The 22123-nt window shown below is 35.0% G+C and overlaps 1 protein-coding gene across 1 annotated transcript; it reads left to right on the plus strand.

The window, feature by feature from the left end:
• The first annotated feature begins 21116 nt into the window (after nt 1-21116).
• Nucleotides 21117-21668, plus strand: LOC133802399 (leucine-rich repeat extensin-like protein 3). The gene has a single exon (XM_062240721.1). It carries the CDS (start codon nt 21117-21119, stop codon nt 21666-21668), a length of 552 nt encoding a protein of 183 aa, XP_062096705.1.
• The last annotated feature ends 455 nt before the right edge of the window (nt 21669-22123 follow it).

Consider the following 22123-nt stretch of genomic DNA (forward strand, 5'->3'; position numbering starts at 1 on the left):
AATGTGCTGTAATGTTAATTGAATGTTAATTACTAGCCATATTTAGCATTTATTAAGTTAGATCTAACTTGGAAAAGGGAAGTCTAGCTGAACCCATTCAATTGATGCAAGAGATTCATCTATTTTTAGGTGATTTTTAGTAGTGGAATAGGACTATTTTGCTGCCTTGTATAACTTAAAGATTTGGTGCTTGATGGATTGTTTATAGTTTGTTTTAATACAGGAATGTATTGAGGGAGGTTATAAACAACAGATAGTAAGTTTTGGGAAAAACTCACTGGGTTTTACGAAATCTGTTAACTGTGACATAAATTGCTGAACCATTGTTGTAGCAACTGGAACGAACCAAGGGGAATTAACCACCTAAATCTATTTTTCTCATATCTGAAATCCACCCAGAATTCTTTTATTTTAATCTCTGATTTTTAGTTGAATTAATTTGCTCATTTGCATTTATTTTCATAATTAATTACACAACCTTTCTCTTGATTTGGTTACTGTATTATAAGCTGTTTTTGGTTGATTTTACGTTAATTTAGTTGAAAAGTCCCTGTGGAGACGAACTTTGATACATTATCACTGTATTACTTGTTGTCGATTGTGTATACTTGCGCATATTTTAATCATTAGAAAATTCACAACACCGGTCCCAACCTCGATGTTGTGGGACAGCAGTATCGTGTTAACCCTCCCTTAGGTCGTAATCTTTGAGACTATCCTCTCCGCCTCAAAGAAAGCGTCAGGTCCCACCTCGATCTCCTTCTCCACCGTGGTCCGAACTGGGGGATGGGAGACTCCACCTCGACCTCCTGCCCTTTGCTGGATTGTTGGGACGATGAGCCGGCCACGTTTTTCTTGGACACATTCTTTCTGAGCCCCATTCGGTCACCTAGCGAACAAGAACGAGGAAAAACTTAATAGGCAACCTAAAAAGTAAGAAAGGGAAAACATCGTGAGAAGAAGGGATTTTCATACACAGGCTAAGGTAATCTCAGCCCGCGGTGTGTGAAGTCACGCGCTGCCATAGTCACGCGCCCAAGTTTCCAACGGATCCCTGATATCCAGGGATCTTTGTGTCAGGAGGGTCAGGTTATTACTTGCCTTGGAGGAGAGGTTTTGAGAGGAAAAACCACCTAGGAAGCGTGACCCCTAAGCTACCTAGTTTTTCCACCTAAAAACCTCTCACCTTCCATATTCCGAATGGGTGTTTCCTAAGTTTACCCAGAAAGTTACCTAGAAATTACCTAGTTATGAACATTGCATTCCTAGACATATTTTTAAATATAATCAATATGCCTAGAATCGAAACCTATGCACCAAAAATTAGCCAAAAACAACCTATTGTTTATGACTATGAGAAGTAGGTTTGCATAACAAAGAAACGGGGAAATCAAAACATACAATGGACAGGGAACTTACACTGTATATTCTGAATGAAAGTTGCAGGCAGCGTAGGAGTAAGAGTCCTGGTGGAATCCTTAAGGCTGGACTCCTGAAAGGCTCTTGTGGCAAGAATGTGAGGATTTCTGGGATTATGACCAGAAGAAGAAGAGCTTCTGAAACTCAAAAGAGAGAAAATAAGGGAAAATTTTCAAATGAAGGGTGACTAGTACTGAAGACTGCCAACCTTATATGTACATAAGAGGCATAAGGAAACGAGGACCGTCCGATCAAATTAATGTGAGATACGAGGGTCATAACTCAAGAGATGAAGCGGCGGCAAAAAGGTGGCTAGGCCATTTAATGCAATCCTCGAAATCCGAAAAGTTGCCAACCACGGCGTTCCACGTGTCCGGTACCAACGGGGTGGATAGGACACGAGGAGTCGAAAAGGAAGTTTAAAAGCCCCCGCCATGAAGATCAATGATGACGTCATAGGTCGCGAGCAGGGGCTTGGATGGTTTAGCTGCTCAGCACTTGGAGCCATTTTGTCGACATAGTATAGCAGGCACGAGCTAGCACCACATTAAGTTCGTGGTACATCAAAAGCCTGACGTACCACTGGATCTTTATAAAGTTAGCCACACAATATAAACGTGCGTATACCAGACATCACATGTCTATTCTATTCTTAAATTCTCGGATACGCAATATAAGTGTGTGTGATCAGACATCCCACACCTGATTTGGACCATGTTACCCATCTCTACCTATTGATTAGACCACACTTCACTGTAAGGTTTAGGAATTAATCATCGTTGTCACATAAATGACATGATGGATGAAGAGATCACGGGATGACCCCAATACCTACTCAGAGATCAATCTCCTATAAATACAAAATCCCTGGATAGTGCAAAGGGTTGAATTTTCTTCTCGTAATGCAAATACTCTGTAAGAAATAGTAAGGATAGATCAATAATATTGGTTGGTGGACTAGGGGGTTTTTAACCTCCGAACCACCTAAAAAAGGAGTGACCATCTTTCTTTGCAATTAGTCTCCACATTCTCGATTATTATCATTTTCATATTACGATTTATCATTCAATACTAATCTATCCTCTTTATTCATATAATTTACTATTGGCGAAAAACTGCATCAACAGTAGTGAAACAACTTCCAACGAATCCTATATCATTGCAAAGGTTTCTTCAAACGCACAACAACTAATATCAATTGACTATTCAGAACGTACCTCACCAGGACAACGTCCTATAAAAGTGAAAAAAAAACTACTTTTCAAACATAAGTAATTATAATATTATAAAAAAAAATCTAACATCATTGCCCATTCCAATTTCCAGAAAATTTAAATCAATCAAAATAACAAACCATTACAACAACTAAAAAACAAGTTGATTTCAGACGTAAATATTAAGAAAATATATAAATAACAACATAATACCCGACTAGGATAAAAGGTAGGTGTTGACCGCGTTTTTGGCCAACGACGTGAGAACGTCAAAAACGATGAAACCTTCAAGAGAATTCAAACGACACAGTCGGTTTAATAAAGAAAATAAATAACACGCGCAATTTTTATAGTGGTTCAGCCCCAATATGTTGGTAATAGCCTAATCCACTTAGAGTTGTGATTATAGATCTGTACTCAAGATCAGATGAACTGAGCCAACTGAGTTTCTTCAATACAGATTACAAGAGTTCTTTCAGATACAAGCACTATCTCTCTCTAGAAAACTCAGAGCCAAAATTTCCCAAAAAATCTAAAAAGAAAAAGAAGCCCCATTCTGATCTCATAAGCCATGTATTTATAGGCTTAGGATCATACATCTAATATCCCCTAGAATCGGGATATTTTATTATTCTTATTATATTTAAATTACAAAAATATTCAAAATTTAACAGAACACCCAATTTGTGGGGAAAAATGAGATATTCCCGCGTGTGCCAAGACCGGTTCTTGTTGAAGCCATTTATGGGAATCTTGACTTAGTCCTCCTCTATCTGGTCGACCCATATCTCCTACCGACCATTCATGCAAGTACTGGTCGGACACATGCATGCTGGACATATGCAAGTGCTGGTAGGACATATGCATGCTGGACATATGCACTTGCTGGTAGGACATGCACTTGCTGGTATGACATGTGCATGGTGGTAGGACATGTGCATGCTGGACATATGCACTTCTCTCGTCTAACATGGCTATCTCCTCTAGCATGCCATGTCTCTCGTCTAACATGGCACTCTCCTCTAGCATGCCATGTCTCTCGTCTAACATGGAAATCTCCTCTAGCATGCCATTTCTGGGCAGTAATGTCACTCCTGGGCAGCAACGTCGTGACTGGTAGGATGCAACAACTTGACTGGTCATGACACCTCTCAAGCAGTCAAAACTCTTCATCAGTCTACCGGGTCACTTTATCACAACTCTGAGGAGTCAATGTATTTATTGACTATTAATGTGTCTTTTACTGATCATGCACTGCCACTTGTCACCTCTATTGCCACGTCATCGATCTCCATTTTTTGGGATAACAATAGGCAAAAAAAAAGTTCCACCAAATCTCTTCACTACTAAATTCTCTATGGTTACAAATGATGACAAACTTGAATACGCATCAATGATCTAGCACCATAGAAAACAAATCCAACTTTTAATTAAAATAGCATATCAAAAATTAATAATACACACAAATAAATTCAAATTTAACATAAAAAAAAAACTAAATCAAACATTTCTATCAACATGATATTCTGCTCCCAAAGTAAGCAAATGTATTCTTTCCAGACTATAACTTCAAGTCTCCACTAACAACTCACTACAACATAAACAGTTTCATTAAAATCCATTAAATAAAAAATCCCAAACATTTACTATCCACCTAATAAATCTCTCTCTATATATATATACATATATATGTACATACACAGAAAAAATAATTTAGTATGCTCAAAAAACCAAATCGCAATTTTGTACCTTCCTTTCAACTCAGCATCGAAGATGTATAGGGCAAAACAAAAATCTTATTCACTCAACGGATGACTTAAATTGAATGCACCCACCTTCACACTGTCACTACTATTATATAATGCAATCATATTACCAAAATTTTCATACAATGACCTCCGGTGACCATATCTACCAACATCCAACCACTTTGTGGTACTTAATTCGCCAATCCATATATTATCCAATAAACTCAATCTTGGATCCTTGTATTTCTCATTTATCGTCGACTCCATAACCATAGGATCAAAATCCCTCAAATTACTCATATCAACACAACACTTCCAAAGTTCTACTTCTCCACTCAACTTATGCAAATCACTACCATACTAATTAAAATTATTGTCTCCCGCTTCTGCCATAACGCTACCCAACTTCATTGATTCAAAGTTCACACCATACTTACTAACGTCCCCTAATGTCCCATTAATAGCCTTCAATTCTAACATCTCTTTCTCTAAATTTTCAACTCTACAACACACTCCAGATATGCTGCAATCATTAACATCATTCCTATAAAATCCACATGCCACCTCTCACATTAATAACTAAAATGATCAAAACAAAAATTAATTAAATACTCCATAAAAAAAAATTAAAATTTCAAAACAAGGGGAACATCGATAACTAAACTAATTTACATAAAATAATTGTGCATGTTAAAAAAACTAAACATACCTTCGAACATTCTAATCCCCCATTCTTTTCAATCCAATCTATCATATTATTAGTTTCAAAATCTGGCCACCACCATATCAGACATATGCTTCTGTTTACAAATAACACATTGCACCGCACATGATGAAGAAAAAAACCTACCATTTTAAAACCACAAAATAATTTTTTATCATACATATAATTTAAAAATGCTACACAATGACAAATACACAAAACAATCAAATAATTAAAAAAATTGTACTCACCTGCAAAAAAAAAACAAGCACCCACAAACGAATTGTGATCTCCTTTTTTTTTTTTTTTTAAATGCACTCAAATACTCACAACAAAAAGCAAAAAATCATGCACAAATCCCATATCGCTCTTGCCATTACATTTCAACTTATCCTCCAAACAACTTATCAATATCCTATCACCACTACAATTACCACTTTTCAAATCAATTAAATGTTCTCCACCATCATAAATACCAATAATATACGAAAATAAAGGGGTGCTAAACTGATAAATAGTTCCAATAACTTTTAAACAACCATCATTAACATTGAATTTATCCAACAACCACTGAATCAATTTCCTTTTTAGAGTACATTTTCTTAACCCTATAAGCTACCAAACCCAATTTCTTTCACTAAACTTTTCTGCTTGCTAGTAAACCCACCGATGACAGACACAATTCTACAAGGAGAGCATCGACTAGATATGGATGATGATTGTTCATCATTAAATTCACCCATTTCTTTATTTATAAACTGCAACAAATTTAAATATCACATAAATTAAGAACCACTCTCTTGATTTCAAAAATTATAATAAACAATATAGATGTGAAATCACAAAATAAAAAATAAATACCTACAACACAAAGCACCTCGACCTTGTTCATCAAATCAGTGCTCCCAATCAAAATTTCCACAAAAACTGTGCCTACATCTTCTTCCTTTGCCTCAAATATGTTGTACCATCTTTAATCCTACTACAAATTTATCTTTCTGTACAAACTTTGCAACAAACTAATTTTTAAAACAAAACCCTAAAAAAAACAAATTCTTCAAGTACAAATTAACAATCTCACCCTCTTCCAGCTACTCACACATTACTGCATTTTCATTCGCCTACCACACCCTAATAAAGAAAAAAATCAATTTCTCAATTCAACTACAACATTCGGTTTCTTAAAAAAAACACTACCTGAAGTTAAAGAATAGATTAGCTTCATTAGCTACCTAATACACAATTAGCCAAGTCATTATGTATAGATTGTTCTAGACTCTATTATATACCAGGTTGTTATATTGTAACATGTGCATCATTCCTTTATTAACAAACCAGCTACGTGGCAGCTTGTGAATATGCTATTCCTGGTGTATATTGTTTTATTGAGGTTATATATTCAATACACATCAACCAGTCTCCAATTGAGCTGGAATAATTTTTCTAACAGATCTTTTGATTTCTAAACTTGGTATCAAAGCCAGGTTAGGCAAACGCCATGGCAGACTCAATCTCAACTCCACAGACGATGGAAAGCACTGGAGCAAGGCCCACACCGGCGACTCCCACCTCTGCAACAGCCGCACCTCCATCGACGGCATTGATGCCGAGCCCTACAACGAATCTGATTCCAGCAGCAACCCCTTTCAGCACATTGAGCCACCCGTTTGCGATGAAGCTCGACAGAAATAACTACCCACTATGGAAATCGATGGTGGCCACCATCATCCGAGGGCATCGATTGGAAGGGTACATCAATGGTCTAAAATCTTGCCCCCCAGAATTTTTAAACTCAGGTACTGCCGAAGCTCCTAATATACCTATAACCTTGAATCCTGACTATGAAACTTGGTTAGTGCATGACCAGCTCTTGATGGGGTGGCTTTACGGCTCAATGAATGAAGTAATCGCCTCAGAACTAATGGTATCGAAGACCTTCCAAGCTTTCTGGACTGCTCTAGAGCAGCTGTATGGAACTTACTCTCAGGCAAACACTGATGAACTTCATAACAAACTTCAGATCAGCGAGCATGGAGGATTATCTGAGACAAAAGAGAATGTGGGCTGACACTCTTGCGATGGCAGGAAACCCATATCCTGAACATTATCTGGTTGCTAACATTTTGTCTAGGCTGGATAGTATAGATTACTTGCCAATCATTGTACAGATTGAGGCAAGACCCAACATCACTTGGCAAGAGCTACAGAATTTACTTCTTAGGTTTGATAGCAGGCTGGATCGACTCAACAACACTGGTTCTACTCCTAAACAGGTCTCACTAGGTGGACCATCTGTGAACTTTGCTAAAAAACCCTTAAACAACTTTGGGTCCCAACGATCCTACCCAAATGCTTCATTTGGTCGAGGTCACTCCAACTACTCGGGGCATTCACGAGGTAGTGGCAATCTCTTTAGAGGCAGAGGTGGTCATGGAAATGGCTCCAAACCGACTTGTCAAATCTACGGAAGATATGGTCACTTAGCAACCCACTGTTATAGTCGCTACGATGAGTCTTTTATGGGTCAGCAACAAGGCAAGGAGTACAACCAAGACAAGCTATTAACAACTATGATTACAACACCAGAAGTGCTCAATGATGAAAGTTGGTATGCCGATAGTGGTGCAAGTAATCACCTGACGTCAGAAGGAGATAAGATGACTGGAAAAATTGATTATGGTGGTAAGGAAAAGCTAACTATTGGTGACGGTCATCAGTTGCATATTTCTCATATTGGTACTAGTGCTCTAAAAACTGATTCGCATGCATCACTGATATTAAATGATCCATTATATGTGCCACAGAATACTAAAAACTTGATAAGTGTATCCAAGTTAACAGCTGATAATAATGTCTCTGTTGAATTCTTTTGTGACTCATGTTGTGTGAAGGATCGAGCAACAGGGACAGTGGTACTTCGAGGGGAACTTAAAGATGGATTGTATCGGCTGGACACCACTCTTCTACCTCAGTCAAGTTCAACTCAAACAGCAACTAAAGGAATGATATTCTCTGGTGTTGCAACAAAGGAAAAGCCAAATAAGGGTGTTTTGAGTGGGTCAATAGTTGATGTTTGGCATAGGAAACTAGGACATCCCTCTGTTAATGTACTGAAACAGATTTTGAAAATGTCTAATGTAAAAACTGGAATGAATGAGAATCTTCAATTTTGTGATGCTTGTCAATATGGGAAATCTCACTCTTTGCCCTTTAAGATTTCAATGAGTAGAGTTACTGCAGTGCTAGATTTAATTCACACTGACCTTTGGGGACCAGCCCCTATAACCTCACACACAAACTCGAGATATTACATCCATTTCCTTGATGATTACAGCATGCATTTCTGGTTCTTCCCTTTAAAATCTAAATCTGATGCATTGACAACCTTTATACAGTTCAAGGCTTTAGTCGAGAATCATTTTAGCAAGAAAATCAAGACATTAAGGTATGACATGGGAGGAGAATTTCAGGCATTCACTGAGTTACTTCATAGCAATGGCGTTGAGTTCCAACATCCATGCCCACACACTTCAGCTCAGAATGGACGAGCAGAGAGAAAACATCGGCATATTGTCGAAAATGGGCTAACACTACTCGCTCAAGCACACATGCCTCTGAAATATTGGACAGATATATTCCAAACAACAACCTAGTTGATTAACAGAATGCCAACACCTGTGATGCAAGGAAAGTCACCATTTGAGGTCTTAAATAACAAGATGCCTGACTACAAAGAGCTAAAGGTCTTCGGAGCTGCTTGCTTTCCTTGTCTTCGAGCATACCAGCCACACAAGTTCAGTTTTCGGACTATCAAATGTGTAAACTTGGGGTATAGTGAAGCTTACAAAGGATATAAATGCCTCAGCCCTCATGGGGGAATATATATTTCCAGGAATGTAATATTTAACGAAAGTGAATTTCCTTTCATGGCAAGTTTTCTAAATAATTATGCAGCAGAAAGAGAAGTGGAAATGCCAATACCTTAGTCATGGGTTACACTACCTGTAAACATACAGTCAACAACAGGTTGTGCATCAGTCAATTGTCTCCTCAAGATGATCAAGGATATCCAATGTCAGTTGCTGAATCTATGCATAGACAAGAAAGCATCTTAAACAGCTCTACAGGCACACCTACAATGGATGTACCTGATATATCTCTAGAAGAAGGATGCATTGGAGGTCGAACATCACCATCTAAAGAAGGCTTTAGAACATCAAAAGAAATTCAGGTACCACATACAGATTATGAGGATGAATCTACAACTCAAGCCAGCAACATCAACCAACATAATGAGCATCACATGGTCACTAGATCAAAAACTGGAATATTTAAGCCAAAGGCATACACAAGCAGTGTTCAACTTGAAGAATCATAGACAGAACCTTTTTCCGCAGCTGAAACCTTAGAACATGAAGGCTGGAAGACAGCAATGAAGAAAGAGTTTATGGCACTTAAAGGAAATGACACATGGGAGTTAGTTCCATCATCTGATAACTACAATATAGTCGGAAGCAAATGGGTATTCAAGAGAAAATATAACTCAGATGGCTCATTTCAGCGCTATAAAGCGAGGTTAGTGGCAAAGGGGTTTCATCAAAGACCAGGAGTAGACTTCAGTGAGACTTTTAGCCTCGTAATCAAAGCATCGACAGTAAGAGTGGTGCTAACCATTGCAGCAAGTCAAGGTTGGGATGTCAGACAACTTGACATCAATAATGCATTCTTAAATGGAACTATAGAAGAAGATGTATATATGCTTCAGCCTCAAGGTTTTGAAGACCCAACAAAACCTCACCATGTATGCAAACTAAAGAAGTCAATCTATGGGCTAAGACAAGCTCCAAGATCATGGTATGATAGACTAAAGAAAACTTTACTCGATTGGAAGTTTGAAGGGTCCAAGGCAGATACTTCACTGTATATGCTAAAAACAATTGAGTATGTGATCATTGTCCTTATCTATGTGGATGATATGATAGTGACAGGAAACAAACCAGATGAGGTGAGGAAGTTTATTGATAAACTGAATGCTGAGTTCACATTAAAAGACTTGGGACCTCTCCATTACTTCCTTGGAATAGAAGTTCATCGAGATGATACTGGTTTCTATCTCTCTCAAGGGCGTTAGATATCTGAGTTGCTTCAAAAGGTGAATATGGTTAACATCAAGCCATGCCCTACACCCATGACAGTTGGTAGGTCGTTGTCCATTCATGAAGGAGTCTTGCTTGAAAATCCCACAACTTATAGAAGTGTCATCGGGGCATTACAATATCTAAATCATACCAGACCAGACATATCCTTTTCAGTCAATAAGCTGAGTTAGTTTCTCAAGGCACCCACAACAATTCACTGGAGCGCAGTTAAGAGAGTTCTAAGACATTTGAAGGGGACGATGCATCATGGTCTACATGTCTCACTTAGTCATCAACTAACATTGACAGGTTTCTCAGATGCTGACTGGGCATGTTGTCCAGATGACAGAAGATCAGTGGGAGGCTACTGTGTATTCCTTGGTGAAACTCTAATATCTTGGTCATCAAAGAAACAGAAAGTTGTAGCAATGTCGAGTACTAAATTTGAATATAGAGCATTGGCACAACTAGGAGCTGAACTTTCCTAGCTTCAAGAACTGCTGCATCAAATGAGATTTAAATTGCCATCTGTGCCAATTATCTGGTGTGACAATATGGGAGCCAGTGCCTTAGCATCCAATCCAGTCTATCATGCTAGAACTAAGCATATAGAAATTAATGTACACTTCATTAGAGACAAAATCATGCAGAAACAATTGGAGATACGCTACGTGCCTTCTCATGACCAAATAGCAGATTGCTTGACAAAAGGACTCAGCCACATCAGGTTCAGATTTCTTGTTGACAAGCGCGGAGTGACACCATCACCCTTTCTCTTGAGGGGCGGAGTTAAAGAATAGAATAGCTTCATTAGCTACCTAATACACAATTAGCCATGTCATTATGTATAGATTGTTCTAGACTTTGTTATATGCCAAGTTGTTATATTGTAACCTGTGCATCATTCATTTTGTAACAAACCAACTATGTGGCAGCTTGTGAATATGCTATTCTTGGTGTATACTGTTTCATTGAGGCTATATATTCAATACACAAAACCAATCTGCAATTGAGCTGGAACAATTTTTCTAACAGATCTTTTGATTTCTAAACTCCTTAAAAAGGACCTAACTTTACCAAAATGGGTCACTATTTTATATCCCCAGATGGTACATGGTACAGGTCACATTAAATTGGGTCAATATTTTATTCAAAAAAGGTACAGACCATTTTTCAATTTAAACCGGTAACCAATTTTAGATTACTATTTACCCTTGTTTTTTATTGGACAACTACCCGTCATTAGATACCAAAAAAATTGCTCCAAAATTAGATCTAATTGTTAAAAACGTTTTGAGTTGTCACATCCCTCAAAATTACGTGAGGGATTGAATCAATGCCTTATAATATGAATATATGCACACATATAGAATTACTAAAAGCTAAAAAATTAACAAAATATTTTTAGAACAACGAATGGCATGGAACAGTTACTATTCACTATTATCCGTTGGAGAGGTGTTTTAACACTTTTTTGGTCATTTTTCTTCTCAAATAATTTAGAGAATAGATAATTTTACATTATTTATTGGGAGTGCTCTTACAAGGTATAAAGATAAGGTATATTAAGTAGAATAATGATATAATAAAACTTTAAAATATATAATAATGCTAGCGCTTTACGTAACGTTGAATATATGTATATGGTAGTTAAAATAAAATATATTATATGAAATCATGTTTATTTTATGATTTTTTAAAAAACAAATCAAAACATGAGTTGGTTACGAGAGATATATACTCAATCAATCATTACTCGAGAGTTGGCTGACATGGATACCACTTAATAACAAACTCAAATTTCATCAAAAGATTTGGGATATAAGCTTTTCTCTAATTAACCTCAAACTTTGATTAAAAAACTAATAATAATAATAAGTAAATTTGGAATATTGTAATAGATATTTTTATATATTATAAATAAGAATTTAACTGAAATTGTTATGTTTCTATTAGATTTAACATTTTTTTAAAATGTTTTCAAATACCGTTAGTTTTAAAATTATCTAAATAAAGTAAATAAATTTTTAAAAAATAATAATAAATAACACATAATAATTTATCATCACATATTTTAAAATTTCATATTAAAGTATTTAAATTACTCTCCATCAATTCTATATATTTTCAAAACTATAACTGAAAAATATTTATGTGCTTAATATTTTATTCTTTATTTTATTAATTTTTTATTTTGTCCTTTAATATATTTTGTTAACTCAAATGTATATGTAATAGTGAAATAATACATAAATATACATATTTTCTTATTTTAATGATAAATTACTTATTTTAATTGTTCTCGCTATTAATTAAATAATATATATTTATATATAACTTTTTGTTGGTTTTAAGAAATTTTAAATTAAATAATTAAAATTTGATCAAGATTTTTTTTTTTAATTTATAGTTTTAATTTAGATTTCTTTTTAATATTTACTATATTGAAATGCATAGGTATTTTTTCTAAAAAAAAATATTTAATTTTAAAACTAGAATGCATCATATCTTTATATATAAAAAAATGTGTATCTAACGAATTCTTGTTTTAACGATTTTGTTATTAATATTCTTAAGAAAATAATAGACAACATTTTTCTTTAATTTATTTTTAATAACTTTATTTCATTATTTTATAATATACTAAGTAAAAATAATGTACAATGCATGTTTGCTTACTTTTAAAGTTATAAACATGCTTATTCAAACACATATTTATTTTTATTATTTTTAATCATCATATAAATTTTAAATAAATAAACAATATCATAAAAATAAATAAAATATGCTTAATATAATGTATGACATTAATGTATTAAAACATTAGGGCAAAACATTGTCTATAATTTTAATAAAAACCGGTTCACTTTTTTTTTAATATATAATAGAATGAATTAAGTTCTATAGTATATATAAATATTTATATCAACAATCTTTATATATATATGATATCTAAACACAACATTAACATAGATATATATATATATATTTACATGACTACATGACATATATATAAATTACAATAATATTTAAAAAGAAATTAATAATAGAATAAAATAAAAATTGAAAAAATTATAGTGTACAGTAGTATACATGTATAAATTATTTTTAGTTTCTAATATAATGCGAAATGTCCTTTGGTGAATTCGATGAAGAAAAAGAGCTCCAATCATATTAATATTATACGTGGATTTTAAATGTAAGTTTGTTGCTAGTTTTTTTTTAAAAAAAAGTTTGTTTCTAGTTGATAGTAGATTATATTATGTTATATGTTTAATATGATATTATTACATTACGTTAAGTTTAAGTGTAATTAATTTTTATTTAAATTATAAAACATATAATTTTATTATTTTTTAAATAATTATCATTGTAAAATATCTTATTTTAATTTGTTTAATTATTTATTTACTTAATTTGATTTACGTTCAAATCATGTTTACAATCAACCTTTAAGTATAAGAATATTTTGTTATATATAAGAATATTCCGTTAAAGTTAACAAAAAAAAAACTGTTAAAACAAAAAATTTATATTATCTGCACACTTATTATATAGAAGAGATATAACAATGTTTTCTATTTAAAATTTATATGACAATTAAAAGAACATAATAAAAATAATTAATACATTTTCTAAATAAAAACTAAGAAAAGTGGAAGTTGTTTTGACCTAGTCTATACATATATATATATATAGTTTTTTAGGTAGGAACATTACTTTTGCTTCTGCCATATGGACGTTTTCTATTTTCGCCTTATAATCTAATTTTTTGTATGATGACATACATTATAGTTGTATCAAGCATTCTGCCAATTTTTTGGAAAGTCTTAATAATTTACGGTATCGAAATCAGAATTCAAACAGCCTGTTTTCCACGTGTATAAAAAAATTCAAGCACACGTGCAACTGACTGTTTGAACTCTAATTTTAGTACTGTAAATTATTCAGAATTTTTCAAAAATTGATAGGATGTGTGATATAACTATATTGTATATTATCATACCAAAAAAATTGAGTTATAATTTAGAATTTGTTCATTCCACTATTTTGTCTTTCATAAAAGGATATCTACTATATAAATATATATATATATATATTCTATTCTCACAGACATTAATCAATTTTTTTTACTTTATATCAATTGACTAGTATATATATATATATATAAATATATATATATATATATCTTTTATATAATAAGAGTATAGACAACGGAAATTCTTGGTTTGAACAGTTTTTTATTTTTTTAATATTAACTTTAACAGAATATTTTTATGTTTAACGGTAGTTTATAAATACTTAAACTTAAATAAAATAAATAAATAATTAAAAAATTAAAATAGGATATTTTTTAGATGTTTTACAATAATAATTATTTAAAAATAATAAATAATTAAACAAATTAAAATATGATATTTTGAGATATTTTACAATAATAAAATTATTTTATTATTTTAAAATAATAAAATTATACGTTTTATAACTTAAATAAAAATTAATTAAACATAAACTCACTTATTAGAGTAATATCATATTAAACATATAATATAATCTACTGTCAATTAGCAATAAATTGTTTTTTTTTAAAACTAGCAAGAAACTTAAATTTAAAATCCATGTATAATATTTAATATTACATTAAATATATAATTTTTTGTTGTCACTCTCAAATTCAAAAACTAGAACAAATATAAATTTAAATAAACATAAATAAATTATTTAATTAAAATATAATATTTATTTAAAATTTATATGACATTAATATAAATTTAATAAAAATAATTAATAAATTCTATAAATAGAATTAAACAAATGTGTATATTACGCATGTTTGTATCTAATATATATCATCACGCACACAAAGAGAAAAAGAAAAAAATAATAATAAACAACGTGAAAAGAGCGACAATGAAAAGTAAAATAACAAAACTGGAAATGGACAATAACTAATATGTAAAAAAGAATGACATCCAATTGAAAATGAAGAAAACCACAATAGAACTCTTTGATATTGAGAATAATTATTAATTACTGTTGAAAATATTGGAGCCGTTGCAACCAAATTGAAGGACCACAATTGTGATGATGATGACAGCTAATCATAGCCTGTCAATAGTACCATTCTGTTAAGATTTTTCCTAAAAGCAGGGGAATTCTGTTTTAGAAATATTCCCTAATATTCCCTTTCTAGAATAGTCCTTTATGTAATATATAAAGTCAGATGTAATCCTTACAATCACATAGTCGATTCAGTAGTGAATATTCAATATACTCATTCAATACAATATCAATTCTCCACTTTTAAACTTGGTACCAGAGCGCACGTTCGACTCCTGGCAATGATGACTCCTGGTGAATCCACTCCAGTCACTAGTGCAACCTCCACTGTTGCTGAAGCTCCAGCCCCTGCTCCTGCCGCCGCCAACCCCATGACCATCTTTCAAAGTCTTGCTCCTCTAACATTAAAGCTTGACAGAGGGAACTACTCCTTTTGGAAATCTCAGATTCTGCCAGCACTCCGAGCTCACGATTTAGACGGCTTCATTCTCGGAACTAAGGTTTGTCCTCCCCAGTTCGTCGACAACACAGTTGGAGGCCCTGTCCCGGGTGAACCCCGACAACTCAACGTTGGTTATGCTCTATGGCGGCGCACGGATCAAGCTATTCTTTCCTGGATGCTCAACTCCATTTCAGAGACCATGTTCGGTCATGTTGTAAGGTGTACAACTTCATCTGAGGTTTGGCATACCCTTGAACTCCTATTCACTACACAGTCTAAAGCTAGGACTCTTCAGCTTCGTTTCCAGCTTCAATCTCTTAAGAAAGGAAGTTTATCTGTTCATTATTACATGTTAAAAATGACTAGCATTGCTGAAAATCTCTCTGCTGCAGGACAAACCATCTCTGACGAAGAGTTGATCCTATATATATTAGGTGGTCTTGGTCATGACTATGACCCAGTTGTCATTACTCTCACCTCTAGACCTGACACTATAACATTGCAGGAAGTTCAGTTCTTACTGCAAAGTCAGGAAATGAGACTTGAGCAGCTCAACATTGCTGCTACTGGAGAACACATTCCTAGTGCCAACTTTGCTGCACAATTCAAAAAATCTGTCAATATCAATGGAAATGCAAGCCCAAATACCAGTCAAGCAAGAGGATACTCTTTCCGCGGTCGTGGTCGTGGTCGTGGAGGGAGAAGCAATCGTCCTGTTTGCCAACTTTGCAATCGTGTTGGCCATGTTGTGTCGAAATGCTATCATCGGTTTGATATCAATTTTCAGGCTCCTACATCCAACTTAACTCAGTCAAACCCGAATACCTTTGCAGCAGGACAGCAAGTTTCTAGCCAAGGTCAGCATGCATTCTACTCTTCATCTAATGATCCTCATCTTGATAACTCTTGGTATATAGACAGTGGAGCAACAAACCATATCACGGCTGATGCTCAAAATTTGCAAAACAAGGTGGAAAATAAAGGTACTACTCAACTACTTATTGGAAATGGACAGCCCCTTTTGATAACTGAGATTGGTACAAATACTCTGCATTTACCGAAATCTTCATCTCATTTACTGCTTAACAATATATTTTGTGTTCCCCAAATAACCAAAAATTTATTGTCCATATCCCAATTAACCAAAGATAATCATATTTATATTGAGTTTTATTCTGACTATTGTGTTATAAAGGATCTAGCTACGAGGAAGGAGCTAGCTCGGGGAATGCTTAGCAATGGCCTTTATCAACTACAACTTCCTAAGTCATCATTTCATTCCAGTTTTCCAAGAAAACAACACTCTTGTCTTTGTGTTGAGCCTTTAAATTCCAAGAAGAGTCCACTCTCAGTGTCACGTTGTAAGAGTCCATTTAGTGAGCTTGATAGTTCAGCTCAAACTCTGTTTGTTCAATCAGCCAACAATAGTAATCTTGACCTCTGGCATATGCGGCTTGGTCATCCAAGTCTAAGTGTAATGAAAAATATGTTAATCAATGAAAAAGTTTGTTTCAAAGTCCTTCCAAATTTCTGTGATGCTTGTCACATTGGCAAATCCAAACATAAGCATTATCACTCTTCACCTAAATCTGCCAGTAAACCACTAGAAATAATTCATTCAGATGTATGGGGAGCATCACCAATATTATCTAAAGATGGGTATAGGTACTATGTTCACTTTGTGGATGAATACAGTAACTTCACTTGGATATATCCTTTAAGATTAAAATCTGATGTAAAAGAAACTTTCATTCACTTCCAAAAATTTGTTGAAAGAAAATTTGACCACAAAATTAAAACTCTTCACTCTGACTGGGGTGGTGAGTATCGCAGTCTTGTTCCTTTCCTAAATTCCTTAGGAATTCATTTCAGTCATCCTTGTCCCCATACACATCCTCAAAATGGCAAATCCGAAAGAAAACACCGTCACATAGTCGAAATGGGTTTAACATTACTCACTCAAGCCTCAATGCCGCTGCACTACTGGTGGGAGGCTTTCAGTACCGCTGCATTCCTCATAAATCACTTGTCCACTCCAACATTAAACCACAAGTCTCCCATAGAAGTTTTGTTCAAAGTAAAACCAAATTTGCACTTCTTGCGTGTGTTTGGCTGTGCCTCATTCCCTCATCTTCGTGCCTATAATCAGCATAAACTAGATTTCAGATCTACGAAATGCGTTTTTCTTGGCTACAGCCCCAACCATAAAGGATACAAATGCCTCCATCCTTCTGGCCGTGTCTATATAGTTCAGAGTGTCAAATTTAATGAATTAGAGTTCCCATTTGCTACTGGTTTTGCTGCTGCAAATTTTAAAAATTCTACAATAGACACTTGTTCCAAACATGTCAATTACAGTCAATGGTTTCCAGTGCTATCTTCTTCTTTGCAGGAACATGATGATTTAGGAAACACTGTGGATGATAATAGTCATTGCTCCTCAAATCCCGACTTATCTCCTGCTGTCTCAACCTCAAGCTCTGCGCCTTCACTTAGTCACGGTAAAACTCTCTTCTCTGACTCTTCTAGTCCACGGCCCTCATCCCAAACAGATCCCTCTTACTCCACGTTGCCCTTAGAAATCCACCTGCCCATTTCGCATTCACCAACCCGACAGCTCACTCTTCCCTCAGCTGCACCTCCCACAGTACCTATTCCACCTATTGGCCACCATATGACTACCCGTTCCAAAGCAGGAATCTTCAAGCCTAAAGTTCTCTTAGCCACCTCCTCTCCCTTAACCAATCTTATAGACACTGTACCAACCTCAGTTGAGCATGCTATCACTTCTCCACATTGGTATTCGGCTATGAAAGATGAACATACTGCACTGATAACAAATTGCACCTGGCATCTTGTTCCTCGACAGCCCCACATGCATGTTGTTGACAACAAATGGGTCTTCCGCATCAAGTATAATGTCGATGGTACAATAAATCGGTACAAAGCTCGCCTTGTTGCCAAAGGCTTTCAACAACAGCCCGGTATTGACTACTTTGAAACTTTTAGCCCTGTTGTTAAGCCATCTACAATTCGGGTCATTCTCTCTTTGGCAGTCACTCATAGCTGGGATATTCAGCAAATTGATATCAATAATGCCTTTTTAAATGGCACTCTTCAAGAAGAAGTCTTTATGGAGCAACCAGCTGGTTTTATTGACTCTACCAATCCTTCTGCGGTGTGTAAGCTCGACAAGGCCCTCTATGGTTTAAAACAGGCCCCTCGGGCTTGGTTTGACAAACTCAAAGGCTCTCTCATTGCTCTCGGCTTTAAAAACTCTGTTTCTGACACTTCTTTGTTCTTTTATAATGATGGTGCTGCTGTTGTGTACATTTTAGTGTACGTTGATGATATTTTGCTTACAGGCAATAACACCACTTACGTCTCCACCATCATCTCTAAGCTTCGGTCAGTTTTTGCTCTGCACTCTCTCGGCTCCGTGACGTACTTCCTTGGTTTTGAGATAACTAGGGGGCATCATAGTCTTCATTTATCCCAAACCAAGTACACAATAGATCTTTTAAAAAAGACCAACATGATTGCTGCCAAACCTTGTTCAACTCCCATGAATCAAAGCAACAAACTAAGTCTTCAAGATAGTGCACCCTTTGATCATCACACTCTATACCGAAGCGTTATCGGTGCTCTCCAATATCTTACACTCAGCAGGCCGGATATTGCATACTCTGTGAACAAGTTAAGCCAATACCTTCAAGCTCCCACTCAAAACCACTGGGTCGCTTGTAAGAAAATCTTACGTTACCTTGCTGGAACAATTGGAGACGGAATCATGTTCACTCGTGCCTCCACCTTAACTATTGAAGGTTTTTGTGACTCGGATTGGGCAAGCTCTCTTGATGATAGGAAGTCCACAACCGGCTACTGCATTTATTTTGGTAAAAATCTGATCAGCTGGAGCTCACGAAAACAGAAATCTGTGGCTCGCTCAAGCACAGAGGCCGAATATAGAGCTTTAGCTCAGGCGTGTACAGAAGTCGTGTGGCTGCAATCTTTGTTTACTGAGATCGGCATTGACTGTAAGGGACCAGCCATAATGTGGTGTGACAACTCTGGTGCTAGGCAGCTAGCATCTAATCCAGTGTTCCATTCAAGAACAAAACATATCGAAATAGACGTGCACTTCATTAGAGATAAAGTACTGAACAAGGAAGTGGAAGTAAGATACATTCCAACAGAAGAACAAGTAGCCGATATACTTACCAAACCTCTCAGCATTTCACAGTTTCATTATCTCAAGAACAAGCTGGCTGTTTCATTATCTCCACAGCACAGCTTGAGGGGGCGTGTTGAAAATATTGGAGCCGTTGCAACCAAATTGAAGGACCACAATTGTGATGATGATGACAGCTAATCATAGCCTGTCAATAGTACCATTCTGTTAAGATTTTTCCTAAAAGCATGGGAATTCTGTTTTAGAAATATTCCCTAATATTCCCTTTCTAGAATAGTCCTTTATGTAATATATAAAGTCAGATGTAATCCTTACAATCACATAGTCGATTCAGTAGTGAATATTCAATATACTCATTCAATACAATATCAATTCTCCACTTTTAAACTTAATAAATTTAATAAAAATAATTAATAAATTTAAACAATATCAATATAAATTTAATAAAAATAATTAATAAATTCTATAAATAGAATTAAACAAATGTGTATATTACACATGTTTGTATCTAATATATATCATCACGCACACAAAGAGAAAAAGAAAAAAATAATAATAAACAACGTGAAAAGAGCGACAATGAAAAGTAAAATAACAAAACTGAAAATGGACAATAACTAATATGTAAAAAAGAATGACATCCAATTGAAAATGAAGAAAACCACAATAGAACTCTTTGATATTGAGAATAATTATTAATTACTATATGCATGCTAGTAATAATTTGTATCATTATTAATTATTGTACTTATATACAGTTATGATCCTTGATCAACAACACTTGACAAAAGTCTAATCAAAATTCATATGAACGACTTGACCTATTTACCTTGTAGCTAGCTATGCCTCATCTTCTTACACAGTAGTGACAAACAATGTCACATGGACGTCTATGCATTAGAGTGTGGCTGAAATAAACTTGGTCACTACCTTTGGCTTTTTACTCTCTCTACAATATCAATAAATATATATATATATATTATTACTTAAATTCTTCCACATTTGATGATGGTATCGTAGAAGATAATACACCGACAAATGGTGCGGTCACCAATACACATGCACTCCTCTCATACCAAATACCAAATCCCTATATCTAATATGTATTGTCTTTTATATATATCACCTTTCCTCTTCATCTCCCATCTCTCTCTCTCTCTCTCTGAAAATTCAATAATCAAATAAAGTGATTATTATCAATGGCAAATTCTAATACTCACATCCCACTCCTAATATTTTCCATTCTTGTTCTTCTCACCCATTCAAACCATGCAACAACAGCAACAACAATCGAAGCCAGTACGTCCACTACTAAGGCTGCCGTTGTGTCGAAAGCCCAGGTAGCATGCACCATGTGCGACGCGTGTGAAAACCCATGTGAGCCCATGCCAACACCACCTCCACCAGTAGTTGAATGCCCGCCGCCACCAGCTCCTCCGCCGCCTTCTCCGCCGCTCCCGGAAGGCCCAGAATGCCCCCCTCCTCCAATGCCTAAACCTCCTTGCCAAGAGAATATTTGCGGCGGCGGTGGAGGCGGTTATGCGCCGCCCAGCGAAGGTGGCAATAATAGTCCACAATACCCTACTCCTATTTTCCCACGGCCGCCGTATATGCCCGTTGGTGATGCTCCGCCGGCTTCCTACTATCCCAACTACTATATGCCTCCACCTTCAAGCTCTCTCAGAGTTACCGCAAGTACTGGAGTTCTCAACACCATTCTCTTCTTCGGTTTTCTTTGCTTAATTATGTAGCACTACACTTTATATATATATATATATATATATAAATATAAATGCTTTCGTATATGTATTGATCAGTAGAGCTATATATGAAGAAGAATATTTCAAGGAATTAAAATTATAAAGCCAGATTTATGAATGGTTTATTTGCTTCTAAGAGGCAATCAAAAACATGTAGAAGAATAAGGCTATTATAGCTAATATAGCTGTCTTCTTAATTTGTATTCGTTAATCTGTAATAACTTTCTTTTGTGCAATGCAATTTATCAGAATCATTAATTCTTTTGATGCATGTAGACCATTAATTAATTAATGTTGCCTCATTTTTTGTTTAGATCTGACTAATATAAAACTATTAATTATACGTTTCTCTTCTTGGTTTTTTTTTTTCTATACAAATTTTAAGAGTAATTATGAGAAGAGATTTATATATAAAAATAAAAGTAAGAGCTACTTCTTATATAGAG

This window comes from Humulus lupulus, chromosome 1 (genome assembly GCF_963169125.1).
Source record: "Humulus lupulus chromosome 1, drHumLupu1.1, whole genome shotgun sequence".
Classification (NCBI taxonomy): Eukaryota; Viridiplantae; Streptophyta; class Magnoliopsida; order Rosales; family Cannabaceae; genus Humulus; species Humulus lupulus.

Excerpts from the sequence above, each read along its gene's own strand:
- LOC133802399 (XM_062240721.1), top strand. The coding sequence starts at position 21,117 with ATGGCAAATTCTAATACTCACATCCCACTCCTAATATTTTCCATTCTT.